Below are 20,300 nucleotides of genomic sequence, written 5' to 3'. Positions count from 1 at the left end.
CAATATATTTAAATCACAATTAATTCTTACCAACATTATAGTTTTGTAAAAGCACATACGTTAAGTTTTCAAATTTTACTTTACAATAAATATTTACAATGCATTTATACGTTAAACAATTTTATTAGAAAAAGTTATTGATAAAAACGTTAGTAACTTGCTATACTAACGTGTAAGACATTAGTGTAATGCTGGCATAGTATATACGCGGTTTTGACTGTACAGTGTTTAGGTTACTTCAACGGTTATTGAATTACAGGTTTAAACATGCCAAATTTTCAAAACTTAGTTTTTATACATTTTTTTTAAAACCTCCAGTCTATAAACGTTATTATTATTGTTATTATTATTTTAAAGTCAGTATTATGTGCCCACTATTAAGGACATTTTTTTTTTTTTTTTTTTAAGAAAAGTTAGGTCTGTTAAGGAACTAGCTGTGACGTCACACTTCCTTAAACGGTCCTTTTTTTTTTTGTAAGGCAAAGCAATTATAATGATAACATCATCTATTCTTTGTGTATAAATTAAAAAGTTTTGATAAAATTTAATTTAATAAATGATTGTAAGAAAAAAGTCGATAGTAATGTTTACATCAAGATTCAGTTTTCGATTAAACTATCGATCTATTTATGGAAGTGATTTTGGGTAATCATTACTTTTATATAAAGTTATTTATATACATAAATGTTGTGTTTTATTTAATTCAATTAGATGTTACACTGTTTTCCAATAACGTACAAACAGTATTATTTGTAATTCATTTAATCTACTGACAACTAGATGGCGCTTCTATACTATTCTATGGTAGCGAAATCTATCGACTGACAAGTTTACTAAGTTGTCAAACTGACAATAATATTGTCGCATAATATAGTTGACATATAATGTGCCATTTGTACTGGTTATTATTTGATATTGTTTTCAGGGATTTTATCCCTGGGATTTTGGCTAGTTGCTTTAAAATTTAAATCCTGATACTAAGTATGGTTTTTATTTTCACTTATTTGTGGGCTGAAACGTTTGCTTTTTACGTCTCCGAATTTTCATACATTTGTACCATTTATTGTTACCTTTGCATTCATCTTTACATGTTAGTAGCTTTTTATTCAATTTTTTTTTTACCTACTAAAAGAAATTAAAATAATTCAGAATGACTACAGAGTTATAGAAAAAAGAATCTTTGAATGGACAGTACGTTCTGTGGTAGATGTTGGCATTAGATCTGGCAGTAACCCAATTGGTGTTGTTAGAGCCAATAAGAAGAACCTACGTCGAGGAGTTTTCCATCTGTTTCTTCGGCCATTTTCCTACCAGAAGGCCAAATAATATAAAGGGCTAAGCATAAACCCACTTAGTGCTTTAGTTTTGAGCCAAAAAAAAAAGAAAAAGAAAGTCTCTTTACTTTAAATCCCTTTTTTTGGTTTTTACTTAATAATATTTTGAACTAGTTTTTCATTATGTTCTAAAGTCACGTTCAGAATACTGTCTTCCTACTGCCGGTAGAGCGCTTAACATGAATTCAACTTTGTTTCAAATCTATTTTGACGTTTAGCTGTCTTGGACGGAGGTGACTAGCAAACATACTTTACTATACGTTTCTTTTATTAACCATTAAATAAAATCCAAGGCCTAGACACCGGTAATCGAACCTACTAAACCAACAATACATCTTAGCGTTGCGGGTCTAGTCTCTTAACCGCCTAACATACTTTACTATAAATTTCTCATATTAACCATTAAATAAAATCCAAGGCTTAGACACCGGTAATCGAACCTACTAAACCAACAATACATCTTAGCGTTGCGGGTCTAGTCTCTTAACCGCCTAACATACTTTATTATAAATTTCTCATATTAACCATTAAATAAAATCCAAGGCCTAGACACCGGTAATCGAACCTACTAAACCAACAATACATCTTAGCATTGCGGGGCTAGTCTTTTAACCGCCTAACATACGTTACTATAAATTTCTCATATTAACCATTAAATAAAATCCAAGAGCTAGACCTGGGGAATCGAACCCACTAAACCAACAATACATCTTAGCATTGCGGGTCTAGTCTCTTAACCGCTCGGCCACCGTGGTGGCGCTTTATAGATCTGATACTAAAACTTTTATTCTTTCGAAAGAGAGTAAATATAAAAAATATTTTCTCAACAACGGCTCCAACGATTTATTCAAACTTGGATCCTCCTTGGCGTACATTATTTATCCTTTATTCATTCTCTTACTTTGGTAAGAGAAATAAATAACTTTGTCGTCATTGCCAAATGTTGTTCCCACTATCATTATGACAGCTAGAGGTGATTTGTTTGTATATATATTGTATATTATATATAATATACGTAAAATGTTTCCTTATAAATATTATTGTTATTCATCAATTAAGGTTGGCAGCATTGACAACCTAACGTTAATGTTAGTAATCCATTTTCCTCTCTTGCGCTTGCTGGCTGCTGCCAAAATTCTCTCTGGCAATTAATTCCAATGGTTTGCGTACATTTTGTCGTTAAATAATCATTAGGATCGTCCCTCTGTATAGCAATACATTCATGAACTGGACAATCTATTTCCCCCTTGACGTATTTTAGGTGTCTAAGCGTTATTTGTGTTTGATATCCAAAATAATGGATATTGTCATACTTTAAATTGTAAACAGAGGCACTTTGTTGGATTTGGGTGTTTGACGAAGTATAAAATCTGTTGCATTTCTTCTAGAATAAAATTTATATTGTAAATATTATTCTGCATATTGAACACTAAATTTAGAATTTTAAATTATTTGTGTTAAAACAAAAAATTAATTGAAAAGCACTTCTTGGAGAGGGGGGGGGTTAATATTCATTTGTCCATATACGTCAACTTCCGGGGGAATTGTTTTGATTATTAACATTTAGTCCGGCGCCTTACAAAGTTTTGATAATGTCCCGCCTTTTTTTTTGAAAGAATATTTGTTCTTACAAATTTTATTTATACAAAATTTTGTTTTATTAACTCTGACCTTGATGTGTATATTACATACATACTCCTATATATTACGTAGTGAATTTAGCCTATATAGATCCACATTTAGAATTTGACTAAAGAAGTGGAAAACCAAAACTAGTTTAGAAAATGAGTTTCAATTCATAACCAATCAGGAAAATGGACTAACAGAAGCTGAAATAAGCAGAAATTCCACGGATACTCCAGCCTAGCAAATCAAACACCACAAACAATGCTGGCTAGATGAATAGAACCCAAAACATAGTTAGATTTGTGAATCCACAGATAAACACTACCTCAGTCCGATGTCATGATTCATGCCATTGTTGTGGAATACAATGCCATGGCATAGTAGCATGGGATGAGTATCTTTATCAAGAACGAATCCTTCGAAGTACCTAGGCCCCGCAGAATGGAGTAAAGTATCATTTAATGACTTGGGATGGCGTGGACTTCTCTAGAAAGAGTGCTTACGAGTTGTTGGAAAAGGAAACACATTCCATCTGCCAGCTCACGGATTGGGGATGATTTCTTTAATCAGCCTGGTAACCAGGATATCTCTCTCTCTCTCTCTCTCTCTCTCTCTCGTGAAACCTCCCAAGTTTATTGATTGGGAAATATGTTGCGAGAGTTGCATTAGTCATCAAAAGATTTTTTTCTCTTCAAAAACACCTAGTTTGCTTTAAAAAAGAAAAAGTAATCACCTACTTCTTCAGGCAATTACATATAGATAAATTACATCGCAGCAGTTTCTTATTCGTGTAAGAAACGTTTCTTGACGCGAAAAACGAAAGGATTTTATTTGTTCACTTTTGCGATCTTGAACAATTTTATTTAAATTAAACATTTGAACACAAACGGATATCATGAAATCGATCTAAAAGTGAAAGTAAAAATCAATTTAATATTCAAACAAATAAAAAAAATAAAACGAGTAATAGGTAAGTTTAATTGAATTCAAAGCTCTGAACCATTTTAAAACAAAACTGAATTTTAACAGTAGAACAGTTAAAAGTCACTTAGAGTTTTCAGATCTGCGCATAAATGCTGCCAGAGTGAGCGGGGGTGGGTGTGGGTAGTGAGGGGGTGAGGGGGTGAGAGTGCTCGCAATAGAGTAGAATCTAATTTTAATAATCCAATTTGCAGTGATTTCATCCAGGTAATTTGCATACCAGTGGTTTTTCGCTTACGCATTTCTTTCAATCTTATTTATGTAGATGGGTTTTCCTTTATCGTGCTAGTCCACCCTCGACTTTTTATTATTTCATTTAGTTATTCCGTATTTCTCAGGGGGAAACAACTAATATCATACAAACAATTTTCGTAAATTAAACTTTTCTTAAAATTAAGAATTCGGTCAAAAAAGATGGTGGATTCAAAACGTGAAAAAACAGTAATTAAAATATTACTGTTCAAGGAAAGATGACTCTACAATAAACCACGCCCATTAATGTCAACAAATATTTCCTCTAGAAGCTAAGTTTCAAAAGTTGATAGGCCTAACATTATGCCACAAATGAAATCCATTGGGTGATTGTCTCGTAAAAAATTTGAAGCAAACTGCTTCAAGATTTTGACGCACCTTTAAATAAAAAATGCCTCTTCCAGCTAAATACTATCCTTCCACGGTGTTTTTTCTATTTTGAGTTATGTCAACCAATGAACAGACAGAAATACTGACACAATAACTGGCAGAAAGACCGACACAATAACAGACAGAAAAACCGACACAATAAAGTGACAGAAGGACCGACACAATCACTGATAGAAAGACAGACACAATAAAGTGACAGAAAGACCGACACAATAACTGCCAGAAAGACCGACACAATAACTGACAGAATGACCGACACTGTAACTGACAGAAAGACCGACACAATAACACACAGAAAAACCGACACAGTAACTGACAGAAAGACCGACACAATAACAGACAGAAAAACTGACACAATAAAGTGACAGAAAGACCGACACAATCACTGATAGAAAGACCGACACAATAACTGATAGAAAGACGGGCACAATAACTGGCAGAAAGACGGGCACAATAACTGGCAGAAAGACGGACACAATAGCTGACAAAGAGATCGACACAATAACCGACAGAAAAACCGACACAATAACTGGCAGAAAGACCAACACAATAACTGACAGAAAGACCGACACAATAACTGAGAGAAAGACCAGCAGAAAACACACTCACCAATAAACTTCTTTCATAAAAAAACTTTTTTGTTCTCAGAAAACTCAGAACAAAAAAAACTCTGCACTTCCGCTTAGAAGAATTAAACGTGAAAATGCTACGTAGCATGCGTGAAAAGACGTAACACACATATATATTTTCACAGATCCGTCACATACTTAAGTTCAAATAGTGTTCACTCATATACAGTTTCATAGCAGCGAACAAGGCAATCAAGCGGAAGTTGATGGATAAAGCTGTAAGAGGAAGCCTATCGAACCTATCCAATACCCTCTTCAATCCATTCCCCTGAAGTCCCTTCTCCCATGAAGTGCACATGCCACTCCTCCACTTTTCACTTCTACTACGATCAACTGGGAGATTCAAGAGAGAGATCTTGATAATGTATACTATACAGTTATCGATCATGTGCTTGCTATAAACCTTTATGTAACCTTATCCTCATACCTCAGCCACTGATTACCACTATACTGGATTTTCACCTCAACTTCCGTTCCTCTGGTGGCCATATTTAGAATGTTAACTTATAGTAGCGGACACATTTTTGGGCATAGTTAATGGTTAAATCGATTGAATTTTTTAGAAAAGTTTTTACATTAAATTCAATTAGTCTTTTTACGATTTTTACTTAAGCATTACACTCTGACGTAGAAAGCATTGCAATTTATCAAATTTTCCAGGATCGATTCTTTTCACCGGAAAAAACTAAATGTGTGCTCTACCGAATATAAAAACGTGATTTTTGTGCGTCAAGAATTTCTCTTACAAATTTCTAACTAAAGTCCAGATCCCCAAATGGCACATCTACATCTAAAAAATTTTTTGAATCGAATGACATGTAAATCGATACATTCGTTTAGTCGCCACGTTGTTTACAAAAGAGAAAAATGGCAACAATAAAAACAAGAACAATTTTTGTAAAATGCCGTCTTGGTAAAGTTTTTCTCGAAATCTATTTGATATGTGTAGTTTGAAAAAAAACATTTCACTTATGACCGAGATTATGCCCTATATTTTAAAGATACTTTTTTGTTCAAAAAAGGGCGATAATTCATTGGAATAACCTTGAGTCTGTGTTAGCAAGAGAACAGCTACTACAGAAACCCTACTCTCTCTCTTCCCTCACACTCTTCAGTTATAACTTCCTCCCTTAATGCTCGGCTTAATCACACTGATGACACAGTTTTAGGGCCGGCTCTTCCGCAGATGACGTAATTCCCCACAGAAGGGTTGGGAAAGTTTAGTTATGTAGCTCCAGTATATATATATCCCTACAGTACTATCCGGTAGTTATAGTTGATAATTCTAAGGGAACCGTTAACTCAGTTGGCTCTGGATAGATCTTGTCCACCCCTACCCACCCTCCCTTGCTACTAAAAACATGGTACCCATTCCATCACCACGTGGGTTATGTGGGTACTATGGCCCAGTACCAAGGGAACCATACCGATCAATTTCTTCTCTTGGTCGTTCCATTTACACACTCCATTGAACGACTTCACTACAGATTCTGAATCGTTGCCAATTTCTTCGATTGGATGATTTCTTATTCCCTTTTTCCTACCCCAATGCCATTTTACTGTTGCCATAAATGTTATATTCTGAACCATTTCACTGATGCACCCATTGTATGTGCCAATCTTCCCTGTGAAAAAAAACTCTACTTGTAAAGTAAAGTAATTACCTATTTTTTCAGGCGGGCTTTACGTCCAACTACCTAATTAGGTGTCGTGGACGGAGGCGACAAGCAAACGTACTTTACTGCAAATTTCTTTCATCAACCATTAAATAAAATCCAAGGCCCAAGACCGGGAATTGAACCCACTAAACCAACAATACATCTTAGCATTGCGGGTCTAGTCTCTTAACCGCCTAACATAACTTTACTATAAATTTCTCATATTGACCATTAAATAAAATCCAAAGCCTAGATACCGGGAATCGAACCCACTAAACTAACAATACATCTTAGCATTGCGGGTCTAGTCTCTTAACCGCCTAACACACTTTATTATAAATATTAACCATTAAATAAAATCCAAGACCTAGACACAAGGAATCGAACCCACTAACCAACAATACATCTTAGCATTGCGGGTCTAGTCTCTTAACCGCCTAACATACTTTACTATAAATTTCTCATATTAACCATTAAATAAAATCCAAGATACAGGGAATCGAACCCACTAAACCAACAATACATCTTAGCATTGCGGGTCTGATTTTATTTTGAAATACCATGATGTACATGACGTAACCGTTAGGTTTATGGATTTTGCCTGAAAAACTTGTGTGATTCTAGTGATGTCACTTATTCAAACAATAGCGTTACTCTCTTAGAATAGAATCGTTTTTATTTAATATGTAATTAATATTGAAGTCAACCATATTAAAAAAAAAAAAAAAAATAGTTCTATATAATTATACGTACAACAGCGTTAATTGACTCACATGTGAATATTCATATTATAATTGTGTTTTTGGTTTTCTGTAAAAGTACGATTACAAAGGAAAATTATGAAAATCTATTTCCCACTTGTAATGTGTTCTCGTACATACTTGGAAATTCACTTTTAGAATAAGTTCCTTTAGTCTAAAAAACATACAGCATGAGGGCGATGAAAATCTCTTAGAAATGGGGAAAAATTAATATATTCTCTTTGCCCAGAATTTTCATTTATTTATCTTACTTTTACTTGGTAAGATTTTTTTTACATTACTGTCTAGAGTAAATATACTAAGACAAATAAGGTTTAGTAAAAAGGCTTACTGTGGTAAAAAAAAAAAATCTAAGATAGAAATATCGACGCAGCGAAAGTACTACTTAAATTCTCTGTATTCTACATTCTTTTCTAATCTAATTTAGATTAAAGACCTCCCTAGTGAGCATGCGCTAAGGAGGCGGGAGCATGTAGATGGAAACGATCAGAAAACTATTCTAAATAAATCTTGGCAATATTTAAGCACTCCGAGAATTTAGCGGGGGGACGCTAAAATTTGACACCAAATCGTCTAACATCTAATCTAACGTCTAAATAAATAAGGCGCCTCGGTAGCCGAGCGGTTAAGAGACTAGACCCGAATTGCTAAGACGTATTGTTGGTTTAGTGGGTTAGATTCCCGGTGTCTAGGCCTTGGATTTTATTTAATGGTTAATATGAGAAATTTATTGTGAAGTATGTTAGGTTGTTATAGGCTAGACCCGCAAAGCTAAGATGTATTGTTGGTTTAGTGGGATCGATTCCCCCGGTCTAGGCCTCGGATTTTATTTAATGGTTAATATGTGAAATTTATAGTAAAGTATGTTAGGCGGTTAGAGACTAGACCCGCAATGCTAAGATGTATTGTTGGTTTAGTGGGTCCGACTCCTGGTGTCTAGGGCTAGTACGTTTGCTAGTCGCCTCCGTCCACGACACCTAATTTGGTAGTTGGACGAAAAGCCCGCCTGAAAAAATAGGCAATTACTTGACTTTATTTCAAATTTTCCTCATTATGTACAATCTATGAATTTTCTTTCAAAAAATTTTTCCAAGTTTTTGTTCAGTGGCACAACTTAGAAAAAAGAAAGAGAGTGATACGTAAAACTTTTCTTCAAAGTTTATTATTTCAAAATAATGAATAGTTCTATATTATTAAAATGAAATATTAAAGAAAATTTACAATCATAAATTTCAAAAATTTACAATCATAAATTTGAAGAAGTGATTATTTTCTAGCAGACTTTTCCTTTTTTCAATTTTCATTTCCTTTCTAATCTATTTGCCTGAGAATAATTGATGACTGAATTTTCTCATTTTCATTCACTTACACCAACTTTGTTTAATCTTCCATTGCACATAAATTAGATCGTCTTTGGTTTAATCAAGATTAATAGTTTATTTTCTATATTAAGCTGAGAGCCCTTTTAAGTGGATAGGCTGGGGTAGAAGGAGTCAGCCTTACTTATTATCTTCCTAGATCTCCAATTATTAATATCTGAATTTTTCATTTTTTTCCATACAATTTTTTCACGTAGATAGATTCTATAATAATATTTTATAATTGACAGGTGATTAATTTTTCTACAAGTTATTAGATAAAACTTAAAACTTTTCAAAAGAAAAATCAGGTGTAAACACTTCAACGACTTTTTCTTACTTCAATTTTCCAGATTTTCTTTCATTAATATTATTCACTAATAACAGTTTTTTCAGGCTACGCGAAAATTGCCCATTAATAAACTCTTAATTAATGAAAAATTCTTATGAATGTTCACGACTTTTTCATTATCAGAGATTTCTCATGGTCTTATATCTCTGGTGAAATCTCTTGAAAATAATTCTACTTATTACAGTAAGAGAAAAAGGCAATAGTTACGTTGTTGTAATGATATGAGAAATAGTTATTACAGACCAGTATTAGAATACTACCTAAACTATCCACCTGTGAAGCTGTACAGATAGAATTCTCTACTCTCTCAGAAAGTTTAGTAAATGTGAAAATTAAACTTGATTCTAGCACTTAATTAAATTAAATCAAATCAATGTTAGCGATGTTTAAAATGGTGTTATAGTATTGTAGGGATGGGTGGGGAGGTAATAGTTTAGAAAACGGGAGTTATAGTACGAGAAGTTGGGTGTACTTAACACACAAACTTGTTAAAGTTCTAAGTTTTGCCATTGCTTCTGTGCCAAGTTGGTTTTGAAGTACGCCTGGGGGCCGGAGTATGTATGTACGTATGTGGCCTTAAGGGAAATAGGAGAAATTAGTTCCTACATTACTTTAATTATTTACCTATTATACCTGTTTTAATACAAGTTAACAATGTGTGTAATATAAAATAGAAATTAGTTCTTAAAGATAGTTTACTTTGCCCTTTAATAAGCAGGAGAATAGAAAAGCCAGTTTACTGGGTACGACTAAACCCGCAACACAGCTGTGTGTTGATGTTAGTCTGAACGCTTTAATAATGATGCTTTGTATATCAGAATATTTAAATGGGAATCCAGTTTGCAATAAATTCTGACGTAACTCCCATTAGACTTCGTACTGTAAATTAGTCTATAGTAGGAGCTCAAAAATAATATAGAAATTAGTTTTTAATGACAATTTCTTTGCCCCTTAATAAACAGGAGAATAGAAAAGCCAGTATACTGGGTACGACTAAACCCGCAACACAGCTGTGTGTTGATGTTAGCCTGGACGCTTTAACAATGCTTTTTATACCAGAAAATTTAGATGCAATAAATTCTAACTCCATTAGACTTCGTACTATAAATTAGACCATAGCAGGAGCCACAACCTTTCGTAGTACTTCCCTTAACAAACGTAAACTCGAAATTTAGATTCCACACTACTCTCAAATTTCAATAAAATGTACACTCAACGAAGAGTAATCCAAATCACAAATGGACATTTACGGTTGTCCATTATTCCTCTAGTACCTAACTTTTATTACTCATAATAAGTGTTTAATTTAAATTAATATTGTGCAAGTGATAAAGTACTGCATTTCAACAAAACAATTGCACTTCAGAGGTTTACCTGCCCACCACTCTTAGCCCCAAAGTGCCAATATTTGATTTTTTTTTTTCACGCTTCAAATAATAATTTTAGATTTAGATTTTTTGCAATTAATGCACCAAATTTCGTTGCAAAATCGTTGCAATAATTTTCAAGAAAATCTAAAGAAAAATTTATTCATTCAGAAGTGGCACTTCTAGATTTATTGAATTAGCCCTAAAATCGGATTGAAGGATTTATTGACGTATATTAACCAAACATTTACCACCTTAGTAACTAAGTAAGTAAAGTAATTGCCTATTTTTTCAGGCGGGCTTTACGTCCAACTACCAAATTAGGTGTCGTGGACGGAGGCGACTAACAAACATACTTTACTGTTAAACTCTCACATTAACCATTAAATAAAATGCAAGGCCTAGACAGGGGGAATCGAACCCACTAAACCAACAATACATCTTAACATTGCGGGTCTAGTCTCTTAACCGCTCGGCCACCGTGGTCTACTTAGTAATTTTATTGTTTTGGGTTTGGAATTGCGCATCTTGACTGATAGATGGCAGGCTCAATGGATATAAAAAAAAAAAGCGTAATACTTCAAAGTGAAAATTAAAAGTAGAAAATTGGCTTAATTATAAAATCTTTTGTTCCTTGGAGTGAGAAAAAGTAAGCAAAGAAGAGAGAAGAACGTCAATAATAAATCAATATCAGTACAAGAATGTTTTCAATTGATTTCTTTTTATTGTATCTTCTTCATGATCTCATCTTCTGAAGGATTCCACTCCAAACACCCCGACGAGCTTGATATTGTTTACATTTCGAAAAGTAAGCTCTAGAGAGCTTGTCTGTAACAAAAAAAAAAGGGACAGCTTTAGAGTTCAGCTTTATTGGGTAAACAAGCTTTGCTTGCTTTGCACTAAATTAAAGCTCTCACCCTATCATTCTGCAAGCACTAATTATTCACTCATTCATTGAACTATAATGAAGTTTTCAAAACTTAATATGATTAAATCTTGTCAGTATTTCTTGATTAAAAACTCCCAAATGTGAATAATTCCATTCAGTTCTTCATCCTGCAATTTTTTTTAAAGTTGTCACTGCCAATTTTTCCATAATAAAGTACAATAGAATTGTTTTTCTGAAAAGTCTCCGCCTTCTCCGCTTTTTCTAAACTTTTCAACAAATTCTAAGGGATGGAAAGGAATGGGTGGGGCTTCCAGTATCTGTTTGCTGAGATCATAAGATGAAGGATAATCATTTCCAGAGGGTTTATCTCCTTGATAGCCAGACAGTGGTACTGTGTATTTATCCCTGGCAAATTCAGATTAAAGTAAAAGTAAAGTAATCGACTATTTTTTCAGGCGGGGCTTAACGTCCAACTACCAATTAGATATCGTGGACTGAGGCGACTAGCAAACATACTTTACTATAAATTTCTCATATTAACCATTAAATAAAATCCAAGGCCTATACCAGGGGAATCGAACCCACTAAACCAGCAATACATCTTAGCATTGCGGGCCTAGTCTCTTAACCGCCTAACATACTGTACTATAAAATTCTCATATTAAATCAATTAATAAAATCCAAGGCCTAGACCTGGGAATCGAACCCACTAAACCAGCAATACATCTTAGCATTGCGGGCCTAGTCTCTTAACCGCCTAACATACTGTACTATAAAATTCTCATATTAAATCAATTAATAAAATCCAAGGCCTAGACACAGGGAATCGAACCCACTAAACCAACAATACATCTTAGCATTGCGGGTCTAGTCTCTTAACCGCCTAACATACTTTACTACAAACAATTTTTTTCTAACAAATAAAAAGTAGTCATTCGCGGGATTCGAACTAGGGATCTCCCAATTACAAACGCTACGCTCAAGGACCAACACCCGCCCCAAGATTCGGATAATCATGCCCTGGAGCTCTAGAAGGAAAAGCGAGTGCCGGCAGCATTGGAAATCCCTGAATTTTTTGAACATACCTGCCTCCTACATGGCCCTCCGTGCCAAAAAAAGACTCTCCCAAAAGTAATATGGCAGGTATATCCAAGGTAATGTATATCCCGTTCCTAATACCTTAACCGTCCAGGCAGGTTAATCCCAGACAGCGATGGTGGGATAAAAGACAAGGAAAAATCGTTGGTAGTGCACATTTTCTATGCTTCCAGTTGTTTTCAGGACGTCTTTCCCAAATTAAGCAAACCAGGTAGCAAAGTATGTTTGCTAGTCGCCTCCGTCCACGACATTTAATTTGGTAGTTGGACGTAAACCCCCCCCCCCTGAAAAAATAGGCAATTATTATTTTTTTTAAAGCAAACCAGGTGTTTTGAAGACAAAAAATCTCCTGATGACAAATGCAACTCTCGCATTTTCCTCAATCAAGAAACTTGGGAGGTTTCACGAGACAGAGAGAGAGAGAGAGAGAGAGAGAGAGAGAGATCCTGGTTACCAGGGTGATTAAGGAAATCATCCCCAATCCGTGAACTGGCAGTTGGAATGTTTCCTTTTCCAACGACTCGTAAGCACTCTTTCTAGAGAAGTCCACGCCATCCCTAGTCATTAAATGAAACTTTACTCCGTTCTGCGGGGCTTAGGTACTTCGAAGGCTTCGTCCTTGATAAAGATACTCATCCCATGCACAATGCCATGCATCGTACTCCACCATAATGGCCTATTTGTAGATTCACAAATCTAAATATTTTTTAGATTCTATTCATTTAGTCAGCATTGTTTGTGCTGTTTGTTTTGCTAGGCTGGAGTATCCGTGGAATTTCTGCTTATTTCGGCTTCTGTTAGTCCATTTTCCAGATTGGTTATGAATTGAAACACATTTTCTAAACTAGTTTCGATTTTCCACTTCTTTGGTCAAATTCTAAATGTGGATCTATATAAGCTACATACATTCACTACGTAATATATATATATAGAATCTCTCGCGCGTACGTATGGCGCGCTGACATTGTCAACTGAATTTCAAAGTAGTAGAATTAACGTAGGTAGTAATAACAGTGAATATATATATGTGTGTGTGTGTGTGTGAGTGTACATGTACGTACGTACGCATGTTTTGGAGATGGTAAGTGTATAGATGATATGGAATGTGCCATCTTCACCGGCCACCATCTCTACCCATCACCCAATCCTGTTTAGACATGTCTGGTGTCTGTCTGTCGGTTTGGGTATGTGTACGGGGGTGTATAGCATTTAGACAGGACGTACTGAGGCTAAAGTGGTTTTATATGTTTGTGATATGGAGGCAAGGCTACGTAGCAGCCAGCATCTATCCTCCACCCCCAGCAAACCCACTGCACTACATGTGGATGTACCCACATCATACATCAACCCTCACATACAACACGCACACTGCCAACAAAACAGATCGATTCCAAACTGTTGCATCAATACATTTATTAACTTCCTTCCGTAGATATGTCTGTCTGTTTCAATGAAACAAAAAAAGAAGTTTCTGATGTGAAACATTCACGCGACCTTCTCTTACTAAATTCACGAGGTTCAATTTTAAACATTTATTTATACAAACTCGTGAGTTTTAAAATTAGATTATAATTTTTACTAAAACATCATCCAGGTGTTTAAAATCAATTCAAATCTGATCTTTACTTCGAAAAAGCCCTGGGGAGGCAAATTATCTCCAAGCACTCCTCAGAATACCTTAAAAACGAGTCATTAAAAAATATAATTTTTTACTAAAAATGAAAAATACAGCCGAGCGGTTAAGAGACTAGACCTGCAATGCTAAGATGTATTGTTGGTTTAGTGGGTTCAAATCCCCTGGTCTAGGCCTTGAATTTTATTTAATGGTTAATATGAGAAATTTACAGTAAAGTATGTTAGGCGGGTAAGAGACTAGACCCGCAATGCTAAGATGTATTGTTGGTTTAGTGGGTTCAAATTCCCTAGACTAGGCCTTGGATTTTATTTAATGGTTAATACGAGAAATTTATAGTAAAGTATGTTAGGCGGTTAAGAGACTAGACCCGCAATGCTAAGATGTATTGTTGGTTTAGTTTCAAAATCCTTTGAGGGAAGAAAGGAGAAAATTAAGAAAGCGTTTGATGAAAGAGAATGAGTGAGAAAAAAAAAGTCTACGAATAAGATAAAACTCTGTTAGTAGTATTAGTAAGAGCTGACATTTTATATGGTGACGTCATTCTCCACATATCATACGTCATATTTACCACATCATTTTGATGTGTATGTATATATTCCATTACCTATACATGTCCACCCAGTATCAGGAAACATACAAACACACTCCTCTTAGTTTATATATACATCCAAGAGTTTATATACAATATGTGCTTAAATTCCGGGATTTTAAATATAGATTTTTATTGTCCATTAAGCTGTTCATCCTTTATTCTATGGTTTTTATTTATTTTTTATTTTTCCTGCCACCGCCACTTATATCACATCTGCTATTTCTGTCAGCTTCACTGCCTTCGGTACTGCAGAGCCAGTAGAAAAAAAAACATAAAATACTCGTATATTTAAATATTAATGCTGCTGTCATATTTTTTGAGGTTATTTATATGCATATTTTTGGATTTATTGATAAATATCCTTCTACTTGTTGGGTCAAACTTTTGGCCCTCAAAATGAACTATATAACACCTATATCACAATGTACGAGCACTTAAGTTGACTAACGATTTTCGAAACATATTAGCTGTGTTTCAAAATGGCCTTAATCTGCCTGGAACAAAATTTATGTTAATCTACAACTTTTATTTTATCCCCAAGAAGAGAATTACCGCTTGAGAAATATTTGTCATCATTTAAACTTAAGAAACAAAGCCCCCAGATATTACCGGTTCTGACAGATGTATATCGTGAGACAGTTCTATAAGATTGATTTGATTCCGGCAGGCTTTGAAACATGTCCAACAGATAGCCAAAGCTATAACTGACCTTGGTAATATGTCATTGTCAGTGGTCAATATATGGCATTGGTAATGATACACATTAAACCTGGATATGTGACAAGAAATGGGTGACGTTGATGTAATAATCACATTAAACCTTCATTAACCGTTTGGGGGGGAGAGGAGAAGGAGCTGATATGACGGATCCTATGTATGACGTAAGAAATTTCAAAACATCTATTTCATCATGCTAAAATTTAAGTGCAAAATATTGATGGAGGTCATCGAGTCTCGGTGTTTTTCCTTTTAAAATCAATTGTTCTGGGATTTATAAGTTTCCTTCAAAAGTAATGCCTAGACCAGGAATCGAAACCACTAAACCAACAATACATCTTAGCATTGCGGGTCTAGTCTCTTAACCGCCTAACATACTTTACCATAAATTTCTCTTATTCAACCATTAAATAAAATCCAAGGCTTAGACACCGGTAATCGAACCTTCTAACCAACAATACATCTTAGCATTGCGGGTCTAGTCTCTTAACCGCCTAACTTACTTTACTATAAAATTCTCATATTAAACTATTAAATAAAATCCAAGGCTTAGACACCGGGAATCGAACCTACTAAACCAACAATACATCTTAGCATTGCGGGTCTAATATCTTAACCGCCTAACATACTTTACTATAAAATTCTCATATTAAATCATTAAATAAAATATAAGGCTTAGGCACCGGGAATCGAACCTACTAAACCAACAATACATCTTAGCATTGCGGGTCTAGTCTCTTAACCGCCTAACAATATAAAATTCTCATATTAAACCATAAATAACATCCAAGGCCTAGACACAGGGAGTTGAACCCACTAAACCAACAATACATCTTAGCATTGCGGGTCTAGTTTCTCTTAACCGCTCGGCTATCGTGGCACCTTTTAAATAAGTATTTTAAATAATAATTTTATTTATTTGATCTTGACTTTATAAAAATATTTCTTGAATTTTCCAGAGTGAAAAAAGAAGATCCAGAAAGCCCCGTGGAAACGCTCAGTCCAGATAATGGTGTCATCAGACAAACAGGTCAGTTTTACAAAAATGTTCATTTTTGTTTTTTTAGTAAACAGAAATATTTTAGACATAACTTTTAAGGAGGGGGGCCCCACACTAAACATTTTATTTTAACAATATTTAACAATAACATTTTTTTGATCATAATAAATGTTTTTTCTTTCTCTTTAGAATTTTAAAGAAAAATAAATTCAATAAAATAAATTACTAAATGGAAAATAAATAAAATACTAAAACAAAAGTAATTACTGAAACCACGTTTGTTCCTTTAATAAACCAAACGAGGCTACACAACAAATTAATTTATATGAACACAGTACACAAAGTTTTTGTGAAAACTTATTTAATATTTAATTATTTCCATGAAGTTTCCCAAGAAGGGAAACTTTTCTTTCTGTTATTATTATTATATATTTTCCAGAACTTTTCATTAAAGAGCCTGGAAAATTGAAAACATCATTCTAGAAAATTCCTCTTCCATATAGTTGTTGTTGTTGTACGATACTTTTATTTTTTTTTGAAAACGTTAAAGTTAGTTTTTAGAATATTAAGTGGATCCATTTATCTCATACTATGGTGGGTGCTTAAATATACTTAGAGGAAGTACTTATTGCAAATAGTACAGATTATCGATTTATAATTTCCACAGGAAATACGCCTTTTTTTTTGTAAGTCTCCAGAGAATGAGAAAGTTGTTATTTTAAAAAATATTTGTGAATAAATGTGGTCAAAATTAGCTTTGTGATCATCGCCTATAATCACTCGATAGAACAGGATAGCGGATACTCATTAGGGAGGCAGCCACGACTCGCCGCGACAATTGTAGCGTCACAATAGATAATAAATAGGCAATAGAAAAAATTAATACCTATTTGTGTGGAAATGAAATTGTAGATAAATTGAAAAACAAGTTTTTGTCTGAAACATAATTTCCATATTGGTTTTGTAGGAAAGCTCGTCTGTTCTATCGCTAAAACATAATGTAAATAATGTACATGAACATTTATGTGGAATATACCAAGATAGAAATTGTGACACGACATTTGTCATGTAAATGTACATTTATCAAACGCTCTACTGCTTAATATGTCTTTCATGACGTATGCATATGGTGTGTGTGTGTGGGATATTGTTAACATTTTAAAAGGGTTTATTAAGCGACCTAAATGGATGAAAATACTGAATACAAAAAAAAAAAAAAATTTCCTCAATATATAGAATGTCCTCAATAAAGAATGTCCACAATATATAGAATGTCCACAATAAAGAATGTCCACAATATGTAGAATGTCCACAATAAAGTATGTCCACAATATATAGAATGTCCGCAATAATGTCCACAATAAAGAATGTCCGCGATAATGTCCACAATATATAGAATGTCCATAATAAAGAATGTCCACAATATATAGAATGTCCACAATAAAGAATTTCCACAATATATAGAATGTCCTCAATAAAGAAGGTCCACAATATATAGAATGTTCATAATCAAGAATGTCCATTATATATAGAATGTCCGCAATAATGTCCGCAATAATGTCCACGATAAAGAATGTCCGCAATAATGTGCACAATAAAGAATGTCCTCAATATATAGAATGTCCACAATAAAGAATTTCCACAATATATAGAATGTCCACAATAAAGTATGTCCACAATATACAGAATGTCCACAATAATGTCCACAATAAAGAATGTCCGCGATAATGTCCACAATATATAGAATGTCCATAAAAAAGAATGTCCACAATATATAGAATGTCCACAATAAAGAATTTCCACAATATATAGAATGTCCTCAATAAAGAATGTCCACAATATATAGAATGTCCATAATAAAGAATGTCCACAATATATAGAATGTCCACAATAAAGAATTTCCACAATATATAGAATGTCCGCAATAATGTCCACGATAAAGAATGTCCGCAATAATGTGCACAATAAAGAATGTCCTCAATATATAGAATGTCCACAATATATAGAATGTCCACAATAAAGAATGTCCTCAATGTATAGCATGTCCACAATAAAGAATGTCCACTATATATAGAATGTCCACAATAAAGATTGTCCACAATAAAGAATGTCCACATTAATTTTCACGATAAAGAAAGTCCACTATAATTTCCACTATAAAGAATGTCCACAATAATGTCCACGATAAAGAATGTCCGCGATAAAGAATGTCCACGATAAAGTATGTCCACAATAATGTCCACAATATATAGAATGTCCGCAATAACGTCCACAATAAAGTTTTTGATCTAAAAAAAAAATCGTTCAATTTGGAGTCCAACTTTTTTTTTTTAATCATTGTTGTGGAAAATTTGGAAAAATAGATCCGTAACTTTTATTTGTAAATTTTTTTTTTTTTTCACCCGGAAAATTTGATTTAGGACATTTCTGAGAGAGGGTTTTTGTGGCATGGCTTCTTTTTTAAAGCGCCATTTTTATATTTTACTGTCATTTTTTGGGTAAAAAAAATTGTCAAATTTTGTAAAAGGAAATCATTTGCCCGGAATTCAGCAATTTTAATAAATCGATAAATCGATTTTTATCTTTTTTTTCATCACTTTTTTTTTTAAATATCAATTTTAGGGCAGTTTTTGATGAAAAGATAGGTGGCTCACTTCCCTGTAAAATTACATTTCAGTGTAATGTATGGTTTTAAACTGTATTATGTTGGTAAGAATTAAATATGAATTTAAACGTTCAGTGATTGAAGATCATTTGTGGGTTCGAACTTTGGGAACAGTATTAAGGGGAAGTCTAATAAGCTAGTATTAAATGCAACATTACAATATTAACCGTCCATTATACTGAAATGTAACTTTGCAGGAAAGAGCGCCCTTATTTATCCCCAAAAACTAAAAAGTTAACAAAAATCTGTTTTTATTAATCTGTACTTCTGGTCAGCTGATTTGCTTCAATTGGCGAGGCAGTGGCTGTTTAAAACAGCTGGTATTAAAAGTTTTAAATAAACATCTCGCTCAGGCTTTATTATAAAAATTTTTGAAAATATTCAAATCATATTTCAATCGATCAAATCACGCTTTCTGTCTCTCTCTCTCTCTCTGTTTCACGGAAAGCCGTAGTTCGTATTAATTCACTAGATTGATTGCTTAATATTTTATCATCACTGCCTGTGCGAGCTATCGATTTTGGTAATCTCGATGTAGTATATACACTTTTAATCGATTATATCAAGAGAGGCCTTGGATGCCTCTCAGAGTTGAATTTGTAAACAGAGTGCAAATAATAACTTATGTAGTAGCAAGCAAGGTGGATGAGATAGAGAGACAGAGAGTTTGTGATTTTATTTCAGTTGAGAAAATTACGGAAAATGTTTTGATTGAAGTAAGTATGCAAGCGGAAGTAGTAAAACTTACGAAAATTAATTCTATCAGGTGGCTTGGGCTACTTCCGGTCAAGCGAATTTTACTAAACTGCGGAATTTTTAACGAGTGTGATGCAGTTTTTGACGCTTCATTTTCAAACATCGTCCATCTTTAGTGCCATTTATCCGATATTGATATGGATCGCATGTCGCAGCTGCGGAAAGTGCAGATTAACAGTGGGGGAGCAGCATTATAGAATCTTCTCCAAAACGTTCTGAGGATGAGTTCCTTTCGCTAT

The 20,300-nt window shown here is 34.0% G+C and overlaps 1 protein-coding gene across 1 annotated transcript in view; it reads left to right on the top strand.

Annotated features, from left to right (window-relative positions):
* Eip78C (Ecdysone-induced protein 78C) overlaps positions 1–20,300 on the top strand; it is a 310,196-nt gene that overhangs the window by 4,416 nt on the left and 285,480 nt on the right. Inside the window, exon 2 of the mRNA XM_074120117.1 lies at positions 16,600–16,670. Within this exon, the coding sequence (XP_073976218.1) occupies positions 16,600–16,670 (71 nt within the window). The remainder of the gene's footprint in view (positions 1–16,599; positions 16,671–20,300) is intronic.

This window comes from Rhodnius prolixus, unplaced genomic scaffold (genome assembly GCF_049639745.1).
Source record: "Rhodnius prolixus isolate KJV_2025 unplaced genomic scaffold, Rpr scaffold_2, whole genome shotgun sequence".
Lineage (NCBI taxonomy): Eukaryota > Metazoa > Arthropoda > Insecta > Hemiptera > Reduviidae > Rhodnius > Rhodnius prolixus.
This window is presented reverse-complemented; position numbering and strand designations above follow the sequence as displayed.